At 33.9% G+C, this 12,424-nt stretch overlaps 1 protein-coding gene across 3 annotated transcripts in view; it reads left to right on the top strand.

The window, feature by feature from the left end:
• Positions 1-12,424, top strand: part of PDE10A (phosphodiesterase 10A) — a 466,245-nt gene that overhangs the window by 296,537 nt on the left and 157,284 nt on the right. Inside the window, exon 4 of one of the 3 annotated variants that reach the window (XM_016429717.2) lies at positions 2,657-2,779. The exons of the other annotated variants lie outside the window; for them this stretch is intronic. Coding sequence (XP_016285203.2) covers positions 2,657-2,779 — 123 coding nt within the window. The remainder of the gene's footprint in view (positions 1-2,656; positions 2,780-12,424) is intronic. 3 annotated transcript variants of the gene reach the window in all.

The raw sequence follows: 12,424 nt of genomic DNA, 5'->3' as shown, positions 1-12,424 counted from the left end.
CCTACTCAGGAAATAAATCTAAGTACAAAATGTTTTATGAATATAAATATTGTTATATATTACAACACATCATATTAGTTTTATTCATATCATTTATTATTTATTTTATTTGTATTCATATAAGTTATATTAATTTATTAATTTTATTATTTATATTAATTTATTTATATTTATTGTTTATATTTACCTGTTTTATTTATCATTTATGTTAAATTTTATTTATTTTAATATTTATATTTTGTTCATGTGTTTCTTTTTATTTATTTATAAGAATAACCAACAATTAAATTATTGTTAAAAATAAATACTTCGCTATATAAAGACTGTATAAATCATTGAAATAATATTGTCATGACAATACAAAATACAAATACAAAAAATGACACTATTTATATTACTTTATTAAGTGTTGGTCCAAACTACCAAATAATTATTTTATAGAGTTAGAAAGAAGAATAACAAAATTCATATGGAGGAACAAAAGATCAGAAATCTCAAAGGAAATCATAGAAAAAATAAGTGAGAAAGAAAGAAGAAAGCAGTATCAGATCTAAAACTACACTATAAGGTAGTAATCATCAAAATAATTTTATATTGAATAAGGAAAAGAATAGTTTATCAGTGGAACAAAGTAAGTATACAAAATTCCAAAGCAAATGAACACAGCAGCATAATTTCGGTAGGCTCAGAGTTCCTAGTTATTGGGGTAAGGACAATTTGTCGAAACTTTCTAGGAAAACTGGGAAGCAAATATGGCTGAAATTTGGTGTAGACCAACAACTGTACAGGTATTCCCTTTCACATCTTGACTTTCCCCATGCAGTTTTGCTATATTGTAGATTGGCATAGCAAATTAAATGGCATTTTTTTTTTAGGAATTTAGTACAGATGATACATGAAGGCCAATAGTCAACTCAGAAAAAATTTAGATCCTATTTAGTTTATGACCCAAATTTTATAAGAAGGCACAGTAAACACTCCATAAAAGAAAAAGAAAAATCCAGACTTCTTTTCTGGTATGAAGGGAGGGACAAAAATTGTGGATAAAGGGATACCATGCTCCCCCTCAACTCTGTGATATGGAAGGGATATCCATATGCTAAGATAAGCTACAAATTGATACATAATTTAGACACAAATGGTCACTTAAGCAAATTAGAAGAGCATGGAGAAAATTAACTTTGATCTTTAGATAGGAAAAGAATCTATGTCCAAACATTAGAGAGGTAGAAGTTCATGTAAGTTAAAAATAATTTGTTATCCGAAATCAAAAAGTTTCTGCTCAAAATAAATGTTAAAATTAGAAGGAAACAGGTACCAAAACTTCACGACTAATTTTCTTTTTTTTTCTTTTTTTTTAGTCAATTTAGAACATTATTCCTTGGTTACAAGAATCATATTCTTCCCCTCCCTTCCCTCCCCCCAATGAGTAATTTTCTTGGAAGAGGCCTCTTATCAAAAATATATAAGGACCTAGATTTAAATTTATAAGAGTGATTCCCTGATGGATGAATATTCAAACACTATAAACATTTTCAATGGTAGAAATCCGAGATGAAAATGGCCACATGAAAAAGTGTAACAAATGACTAATAATTAAAAGAAAATCAAGCAAATTAGGCTCCATGTCATACTCAAACATTGATAAGGGTAGCAAAAGAGGAATATAAACAAGTGTCAGAGAAGGCATGTGTGAATTGGGACAGACACTCCAAAAGCATTTTCGAACTGTTCTCATGGAGCTGGTGACCTGTATCAATCCTTGCCTAGATTGATATCCCATTTGTGCATATATCCTATGGAGGTAAAAGAAAGAGGAAAAAGATTAATACAAATAAAAACATTGTGCTCTTAGAGAAGGTGAAATTGAAAATTTCAAAGGAAAACCAAGCATACCTCTATGAATCGATACAGAATAAAGTGAGTAGAACTAGAACAATTTATAAAATTACATTCACTTTGAAAGACTTGAGAACTCTGATTGCTATAGAGACATACTTCATATTTTATTTGCTTACCTTATTTTTGTTATGAAATTTTACTGCTTTATCTACTATTTTTTATTGACAGGATTCTTAGGCTATTGTATTGTTATATAAATTCAAATGCAGGAACCCAGAAGAAGAGTTTTCTCTTTCCCATGCCAGTCATTACTCATACTTGGAAGTTTATATAACCTTTTTGACATAGCTAAGAGAGTATAATTTGTCTGATGGCAACATTAGCAAAATATTTTCATTCAGTGTCTTCTGATTGCCTAGGGTCAGAACATCATTGTGGTAGTAAACACTAGCCAAAATTGTTCTCCCCTACTTCAGATTAGAAAAGCTAGACTTTTAAAGAGATATTCTGGCTTAATCCCTGGCAAGGTCATTTTATCTTTGATGATGAGCACAGTTTATTTTTTATTTCTGTTTAGAATTTTGTATTTTCACTGTGCCCTACCCATAGTTTGATGATCATATAGAGAAAGCCATAAACTGAAACAATATTTCATAATTTACTATCTTGAAAAACCATTGGTTCTTTATAGATGCCATTAAACTATGCTTCTGTGGTCCATTTCACATCTTCAGTCAGATCAGAATTTTTTCAAAATATGGCTTCCACCTTTTCTTCTTCCCATAACTCAAAACTCATACTACCGTCCCAACAGTCAACTATGATCCTGACGACATTGAAGTCATCCAGGAGAACTGACAGCCTATCCCAGAGTCTTCCAAGATCATCTGTAAATACACTGAAGATTACCATCAGACCCTCCAGGGAAACCCTTCAGGTCAGCAAGCTTTAGCTCATAACCAAGAACTATCATATCAGCCAAATTTCCTAGAAGCTGTATGATAAAAAATATCAGGCCATTCCTAAGAGTGTAAAAAATGAGTACACTAGGATTCAGGCAATGGCTCCATGATGATTTCAAATGTCCTGTCTTGTATTCCTGGAGCCCTAATGACAACCCCACTCTCCATTTCTTGACCCTCTCCATATCTCAGCCGATTATTGATGAACAGAAGAAGGTCATAGTCAAAGGAGTTCTGTATTTCAGGGTTAGTTGTGGTGACTCCTCATGAACTGGGAAAACTATCAGCCAGATAAACATAAATTGGAGCCTACTAGTAGACAGAATATTCTTGAAACAATAAATTTTTTTAAATCAACCATCTGAGCATCTTAACCCCAGGTAAATACAAGGAAATTTGAAGGATGGTACATTGAAAACTAGAGGATTAGGAAAAGCTTTTTTCATAATGATGGCATCAAAATTAAGGCTTGTAAGTAGCCAAGAATTATAAGAGGTAGTATAGAGTAAGTGCATTCCAGGCAGGAAGGACAGTTGTGAAAAGGCATGGAAGATTAAAGGGAATCCTGAGATTGTTGTTTCTCAAATATTCCAATTTATTTGGAATATAGACTTACTGATGGGGATTTGTGTTTAAAAAAGCCTCCAAAAATTTGGTTCTATAAGGCTTGTCAAGTCAAGGAGTTTATGTTAAATTCTAATGGTAATAGGAAGCAGTTCAAGGTCTTAGGGAGTGGGATGATCATCTATTTCTCATGATTATTTTGACTACTTTGCTGAAGACTGATTTTGGAAGGTAGAGACACTGGAAGCAGTTCTAATAAGAGATAATTAGGCCTTGAATAAATTAGGATTATGATTTTGTGAAAATAGAGAGAAGGATGTACCTGGGAGATGTTATAGAAGTAGAATGATTAGATTTGGCATCAAATTGAATTTGGAGGATGAGGGAAAAAGAAAGGCCAACCATTAATTTGATATTGCAAACTTGGGTCACTGGCAGATTTGCCTCAGCCAAAATAGGAAAGTTTGAGATGAGAGGGACTTAACAATGAGTTGTTTTGGACATCTTGAATTTGAGATGTCAGTAGATCATCAAGTAGATATGTCATGTGAAACTGAAGTTCAAAAACCAGGTCAGGGGAGATATGTAGATTTATAGAAATGTTCTAGAACTCATAGAATCTTATAAAATTATTGAGGAAGAGGGTACGGAAAGAGAAGAGAAGAGAATCCAGAACAATGCCTCATATGGTATGACAGAGGGTGTTGCTCTAGAAGATACTGAGTGGTTCATAGGGTAGATCAAAGAGAGAGCAGTAGAATGAATATAGAGGAGCAGGGAATAGATCACAATGTGAACACTGCCAGAGGGGTCAAGAAAGATGGGAATTAAGAGAAAGCTACTGGATTTCTTAATTAAGAGAACAATAGTAAACTTTGAGAAAACTTTTTCATTGAATAGTGTTGAGTCAGAAGGTGGTTTAAAAGTGATTAAAAAGGAAGTAGAAGAGATGTGGAAGTAGAAATTACAAGTTTTGGTTATTGGGTACAAAAGGGGAATGAAACTTAAGATGATAATTTGAGAGATTTGTAGGATCAAGTAATATTTTTTCAGCATGATGGACTCTTGGACTTTCAGGCAGGAAGTTTAGAAGAAGCTATTCTGTATGAGAACAAGAAAGACTGATTGAAGTGGCAAACTACTGAACTCCTGGAAAAAACAGAAGTCCAGAGCATCCTAATATGATAGGGTACCTTCTCTCCTGAGTATATACTCTATAAGTTTCCTGATCTCTCCTGATGTCTTTATGCTGGAAGAGGTAATAAAGTTGACCCTTGTACAGTTTCCTGTATTCTGAAATTATAAAATAGATAAATTAGGGGAGGGAATGTCTTTAAATAGTGTCTACTAAATTCCAGGCATTGTTACTAAGTGGTTGACAGAGATTATCTCATTCAATGGCTCAAACAAATTTGAGAGGTAGGAGCTATTATTATTTCCATTTTACAGACAAAGAAACTGAGGTAAACAGATAAAATGACTTGCCCAAAGTGACAAAGTGTTTGAAATTCAATTTGAACTCAATTCCTTCTGACTTCAGGTTCAGTTCTCTATCCACCTAGCTGGCTCAAGAAATTAGTTTGAATCTAACTCCTCTGATACCAGGGTTAGTACTCTTTTCACTGTAGCACCCTGACTCATTATTTAGCAAACATTTATCAGTCCCCCATCATGTTATATTAGGAAGTGAGGAAGATACAAGATTAACCAACAAACATTTGTTCCCATAACCACACACTGTTGAATTGGTGCTGTTCATGTACAAGCAGCAAGAATTGTAAAAAAAAACAAACAAAAAACTCTTCTTACAAAATAGTTATGTCCTAATAGGGGAGACAACAAGGGGACATAGAAATATATTAAAGCATAATTACAACATGGATGCGTTCAATATAGCTTAATAGAAAGTAGTTTGGGAATGAAGGCACTAAAAGGTGGAAGGTTGGAAAGGGCTTCATGCAGAACATGTTTCAGTTCCATCCTAAGGAAAGAGGGATCCTGAGAGGAAGGTAAGGAGATAGTGTGTTTCAGGGAGTGAGGAACAACCCATGCCAAAGCAGGAGAAATGGGAGATGCAATGTTGGATATGCACAAGGAAACCAGAGAAGATTAATTTTGCTGGATTATGGAGTACACAACATTGATAAGAATATATAGGGAGATTAAAAAGAGAGGTCTCGATCAGATTGTAAAAAGCTTTAAAAGCTAACCGGAGTAGTTTTTGTTCCATTCTAGAAGCAAAAGGAATCTACTAGAATTGATAGACTGAAGGGGTCCTTTGGTCATATCTGTGCTTAAGAAAAACTACTTTGGTCCTAGAGAGTGGTGCAAATAGTGAAAAGTTGGAGGCAGAGAGACCAATTAGGAGACTGTTGCAATAACCTGGGCAGGATATTGGGAGAGTGTGAAAAGTCCGAAGCAGTGAAAGATATGAGAGTTGTTATGGAGGTAGAAATGGCAATTATTTGCCATTGATTAGGAATGTAGGGTGGGACAGAGCTGAAGTTAATATGAAACAGATTTAAAGGATGGTGATGCCTTTGACAGAAAAAAAGGGTATTTGGAAAAGGGAAGGGTTTGTGGGGCAAAGATAATGAGTTTATTTTAGGCATGTTTAATTTTGATATATCTCTGCATCCAATTTGAAATATTCATAGGAACTAGTTAGAGATTACTGAGACAAACAGACTGTGGGAGGGAAAAGATAACATTATGGAAAATTCAGATTGTTGTGATGTTTAATAAGCCAGCAAAGGAGCCTGAGAAGTTGTTAGGTAGGAGAATCAGAAGAGAGTTGTATCAGGAAAATCCAGAGTGGAGAAATATCCAGGAGGAGGATTATCAAATGAAGCTGTCAGAAAGGATGAAGACTGAGAAAAGACCACAGATTTGAAACGATGGGTTTGGCAGTCCGTGCAAAGTTTGACGAGTGAATGGGAGGGGTTATTTTTGGTAGATCTTTGACATATTTGAAGGAGAGATTCAGATGTTGGTAACAAATATAAAGCTAATAGTATTAGAGCCCATTAAAGAACTGACATAAAAAAGAAAAAATAACAGGACAAATTTAATTAACAAATATTTTATTCCTTGATATCTACAAAACATTGTGTTTTGTGTTTTGTAAGTATGAGAAAGGTATGGCCCCTGTTCTCAAGGAGCTTAGAGCTGTAGTGGGAATGAGTTCATGTGCATATAACAATAATAATAAGTAGTACAAGCATCAAATGAGCAACAAAGAAAAGTGTGTGCAAAGTGAAGAAGTAGTCACTTTGGGATGGGATGATGGCAAAGTAAAGCTTTTCTGGAAGAAGGAGAATTTAAGTTACATCGTGAAGTATGGGGGGAAGTGTTGGAAAATAGTCTCTTTTAGAAGGAAAGAAGTATTCCAAGAAAAATGAACAAAGAAGGTTAAGTATAAGGTTGGAAAGGGTAAGAATTTAGAGAGCTTTTAATGCTAGACTAAGTACTGTATTTTATCATATAGGACAGGGATTCTCATCTAGTAGACTATAATATATTCAGTCTTGAGACCTTAGTGACTAGATCTCTGCACCAGTGACCATGGACCTTTCCTCACCTCATACTTTTTTTCTGCAATTTACTATGTTAGTGGGCTATAAAGAGCACAAATGGTCTTACAATGAGGGCTCTTCTCCCTGACAGTGATGACAGTGTATCATTGACCTGGAAATTAATAATCTTCTGAAAAGATGAGAATTTCCTCTTTTGAGAGTATAATGGGGCAGGAGAATGACATAATAAAAATGTTTTAGGAAAAAAATAATATACTATAACTCAATACAAGTCAGATTTTCAGGAATATATATTAACTGACTAGAGTAATTGAATTGAATTTCATTCATCAAACATTTCCTGAACTGATTTATGTGATAGGCACTGGGGATGTTACAAACAAATAAAACACAGTTTATGGAGCTTATTATCTAGTAGTGGATCATGACACATAAATAATTATAACACAAAATGAAACATGAGCTCATAATGGAAGTACAGAGTACTGTGCTGAATTGAGAACAGAAGGATTTCTCCCAAGAGTATTCTGGAAATCTTCAGGAGGGGTTGCTTTGAAGATAAGTACCCTTAAAACAGCATATTAGAGGGAACAACTCTTGCAATAGTATTACCTCACTTTAATTTCTCATCAAATTACGGAAACTTCTTTTGCTAACAGCCTTAATTCTATTGGTCACTGATTGTAGACTAATTCTGGTTTATTTCTTTTATACTTTATACAATTTACTACTTTCCTATGCATCTTTAAGTAATTTACAAAGGAAAACATCTCTGTCCTTCCTCAGCTTTTCCATGTGCCATTTCTTCTTCTTTGCAGTGTTGACCAGAAGTTCACTGCTCTTTCAACATGCAGGTCTCTTGCCTGCTTGCTCCCAAGTGCTTTGCTGCTGCTGCTGCCCCTGATGCCTTTTCATGGTTACTCTAGTGCTGATTAGATGAGCCTGTCCCATTTTTCCTCTTCAGCATCTAGAAATTTCTAATGTGCATTACATAGAATGACATTTTGGGGGGATCATTAGCTTGTTGTTTCTTTTTTTTATATTATATTTATTTTTATATTCTAATTTATCTTCATATGCCATACAAATATATATGTATTCAATTTTATATTCTTTATTTATGTTTAAATATTATATTTTTATATATTGGAAATTTATCAGAAAACACAAAGAACAAGAGTATTAGTCATATATTCTCCTTGTCAATGGCAAGTTTCCTAAGGGCAGATTTTCACTGTATTTCATGTATCTTTTCATCCCTTTGTTGTGCCCAGTACAGAGTAAACAAATACTGGATATTTGATTATTATTTGCAGTTTAGGATGTTAAAGATTTTTAAAGAAGTGATTTCTTTCTCCCCCCCCCCCTTTGCTCTCTCATGAAATCTCTTTGGGAAAATCCCCCAATTTAATGTTTTTTTATTGCAATTGTCAATTTTGGCAGGGTGGGGGCAGATTTAGGAGTTTGCACAACTACAGTGATACTGAAAGACTATTGCAGTTTTTAGTAGCCTTTGCCTAATAATTGGTCAGATAGATGGCCCAGTGGGGTAGAGTGCTGGTCTGTCCTGGAGTCAAGAAGACTCATCTTCCTGAGTTCAAATCCAACCTCAGACACTTTCTAGTTGTGTGACTCTGGGCAAACCACTTAATCTTGCTTGCTTCATTTTTTCATGTGTAAAATGAGCTGGAGAAAGAAATGGGAAACCACTCTATCTTGCCAAGAAGACCCCAAACAGGGTCATAAAGAGTCAGGTATAACTGAAAAACACCTAACAAAGTATAGTAATCACATTCCTTAAAAGTCCTTAGCTTTGTGTGTATGGGTGACATGAGTATATGTATATGGATGCTTTTATTTCTATAGCATGTGGACTTTTTCATTAAATATATTAAATAAAACTTTATTGAAATGATTTAAATTATAGGCTGAAGCCTGACACTTTACTCATTGCACATGTCTGATTCATTTTAATCAATGATTTTTATATGCCTTTTTCAAATATATTTTCATTGCCAATCAAAATATGTTGAAACTTTGCAGACTAATTAAATTGCAAATAAATGTAATGTAGAAATTACCAAGCAATGTGTACATCATAGCACATGTAGGTGTGAACAGAGATGCAAATTTCAGATAAAACTCCCTTGAGCTTGCAGTCTAGTAGAGGAACAGAAAGAGCTTCCAAAGAACAAATTTATAGGATATATGCATTACCAAATATTTTTTTAAGTTTTATATGAAATCTAAAAGGTTCCTTGCCAGCTTAGGGTAGGAGTGAGGAAATCAAGGAGGGATTTGTGGTAAAATATTTTAATTGGACTCTTAAAGAATGGTTGGAGAGCATTTTAGTCTTTCTCAACCATAGGCATAGGATGGTACTTAGTCATGGCCACAGAGAGGAATCTAATCTGGTTAGATCTTAGAGTATGTGGGATATAAATGAAGTATAGATAAGGTGGTATGTCACTAAATTGTGGAGGGCCTTGAGTCCCAGGGAGAGGAATTTAAATCTTTCTCAGAAAGAAATATGAAATCCCTTAAAATTTTTGAGCAATGGAGTGATGTGATAAAGTTCATGCAGAAGGATTATTTTGGTAGTATGAAGGATGGATTGGCATGAGGAAAAAAGGAAAGTAGAAAGATGTTTTAGGGGACTATCAGTGGGGTGTTGGGTAATACCTTTTATTAGGTTTATAATTGGAGGGGGTGGTTACTAGAATATAGAGTGCTGGAGAAAGAAGTCCCTGAGGGATTAGTAATAAATAATGATTAAAGGTCTTTGAATAGTATTTTATCAAGTTGACATTGATGCAGTGTAACAAGAGAGCAACAAGAGAGCCTAAGTCAATAGAGGTAAATGGCAACAGGTAGTAGTGTTTAATTTTCAGCCTTCATGATTTCCTGAGATTATCTCCCATTCCTCACCCATATCCTGGCAAATTCAAAATCATTTCCAACTCTTTTCTTCTGGTTTGCTCGCTATCCCTACCCCTTCCTTATCATGTCCATTTCCTCTATTTCTTTTATCTCTTCCTCTCTTCCTTTCTCTCTCTCTCTGAGGTTGAGTTTCATTTCTGCCTTCTGCCTAAGTTTCTCTCAACTTTTTCCCTTCTTTCTTTCAATCCCCCTTTCTTGTTATCTGGTGTTAATATGAAATTAAAATACATTTTGTTATTGGGTGAAGTGTTTCCTATTCATAATTTCAAAATCAATTGTATTTAATCTTCCACTTGTGCAAATACCCCCAATTGCTAAAACTAAGTTGCATTTTCCTTCCATTTCCTTCCATTTAGCTCTTAATTGACTTTTGCTTTTCCTTTGGGGGTCAATGGCACTGGGAAAAATTCCCCACTCCATATTATCAAGTAGTTCTGTAAACCATGGCCAGTTAGATTCCACTTTTAAAATCTATTCCTCTTGAATGGTTGGTACCACAGCATTATCTTTGGTTAGGTTTTTTAAATAATAAAAGAAAATTAGGAAAGTTTGAATAGCCTTATAAAAGTATGTAATCATCTCTAAATTGCTTCTGTAACTTTCTTTACCTCAGAATAGAAAAATCAGCTTTATTTTCACGGAGTTGATTGACTGTTTATTTTTCCTTTTATGATCTGAAATTTTTAAATGCCCCAAATCAATAAGAAAAAAGAATGACTGGTATTTTATCCCCTCTTTTAATTCTCCAAATTACCATTTTGTAGAGCTATTAATAAGTAACTCAATGGATACAAAGCAGACAACACAAAAATAAAAACCAAAAATGGATAAGAAGTTCCATAATCAATCTATAAAAAATTATTGATTCTATGATTAATAATCTGTTGAGAAATGTATTCAGTATGATTCTTGGTATTAGGGGGAACCAAGGGGAAAAGAATCTATTCCTATATCTATTATTGTTAACATAATTTAAAATTTAATGTTGAAATTCCTTCTGCCAAATGTCTTTAAAACTTTGCCTAAATTTATATGTATTCATTTGTTTTGTTAGTAATTTTATAAATCACCTTAAGTTCTGAAGTTCAAATAAGGTATAAACTACTGATGATAATCTACAAAAATAAAGTCATGGAGATCAAAGGAACTTGTTTCTTTGATTTTGTGTCCCCCTTTTTCATAAAGAATTATAGCAGTATCAAATACTTTGTATATAATAGCAGTTTGCATTTTTATGGTGCTATAAGGTTTAGAAAAAACTTATGGCAAACTTTCACATATTAAGAATATGGACCACTTTCAGTGTGATTCCTGTCCAAGGTGATTTATGTCTTTCTTTGGAAACATTAGTTTAGATCACAGCATGTTTTGAGGCATGCACAGAAGTATACAGAAGATCTGTTCTGCCCTTCTCAGCAACTGTCTTATCAGTCTTGGCTCATAGAATCATAGATTATTAGATTGAACTAGAAGGGACTTTATATAGTTCATCTAGACCAACACCTTCCTTTTACAGATGAGGAAGCTGAGGCCCAGACATCCAATGCTAAACCTTAAGATCAGAAAATTCTTCTTGGTGTCTAATAAATTGTGCTACAGCCCATTTCCTGTTCAGTGGAGATGGAAAACAGATGATTATTAATCTCAGTACAGGTATAATAATCCTTCAAGTAATTAAGACCTGTTCTCAAAAGTATATTAGAGGCTAAGTCCAGGGGGATAAGAGAAAATCTGTCTATAAGTGTGCTTATAGCCTTTTTTTCCTCTTTTCCCTCAGTAGCCCTTTAGGGGAAAATTAGACTTTCTCATTATATCATCCATATCGATATTAATTTTGTTATTTTAATAAATTTTGGAATTATGAAATGAGTTTGTATAGATAAGCAGAACTTTGCCACAAGTAATGAACTAAAAAAATGTTTAAATTGAGAGACAAAAATAAGGTTAAGAAATTAGAAAATAAGATCAATGAAAAAAATGACCTACCGTCGCTTCAAATTTAACAACTCTAGAATCACTCATTATTTAAGCCTTATATTGTTATTAAGCTGTTTTTGTCTTTATATCTTGTCTCTCCAAGTAGATCATAAGCTCCTTTAGGGGTAGGTCCATGTCTTATATTTCTTTGTATTCCCCACAGTGCCTTGAACAAAAATAAATGTTCATTTTGTTGATTGAAAGGTTAAAGGAAATGGGATTATCCATCCTGGAAAAGGGGAGCCTGAGGGATGATGTAATAACGTCAACCTTCATGTATATGAAGGGGCTCTACTACGGAGGATGGTAACCAGTGATCTCAGGATCCACGACTAAAAAAGTGAGAACAAAGTTGCTTAAACTGCAGAATGAAGGGTTTAGATAAGTTATATGGACGCTGTTACATTAGAATGAAATGCTATACAATATTTTCTCTGGAGATGTTCAAAAATAGGCTAGATTTTTATCTTCTTGGTTCAAGTGTAGTGTAGTAGGATTAATTTCTCTAGATGATCAAGCAGACTGGATAATTTTTTATGACCCCTTACAACTTATGATTGTATAGTTTTTTGAAGGCTTAATCATTATGGATTTCTATGTAGA

Source organism: Monodelphis domestica, chromosome 2 (assembly GCF_027887165.1).
Source record: "Monodelphis domestica isolate mMonDom1 chromosome 2, mMonDom1.pri, whole genome shotgun sequence".
NCBI classification, from domain to species: Eukaryota; Metazoa; Chordata; class Mammalia; order Didelphimorphia; family Didelphidae; genus Monodelphis; species Monodelphis domestica.
This window is presented reverse-complemented; position numbering and strand designations above follow the sequence as displayed.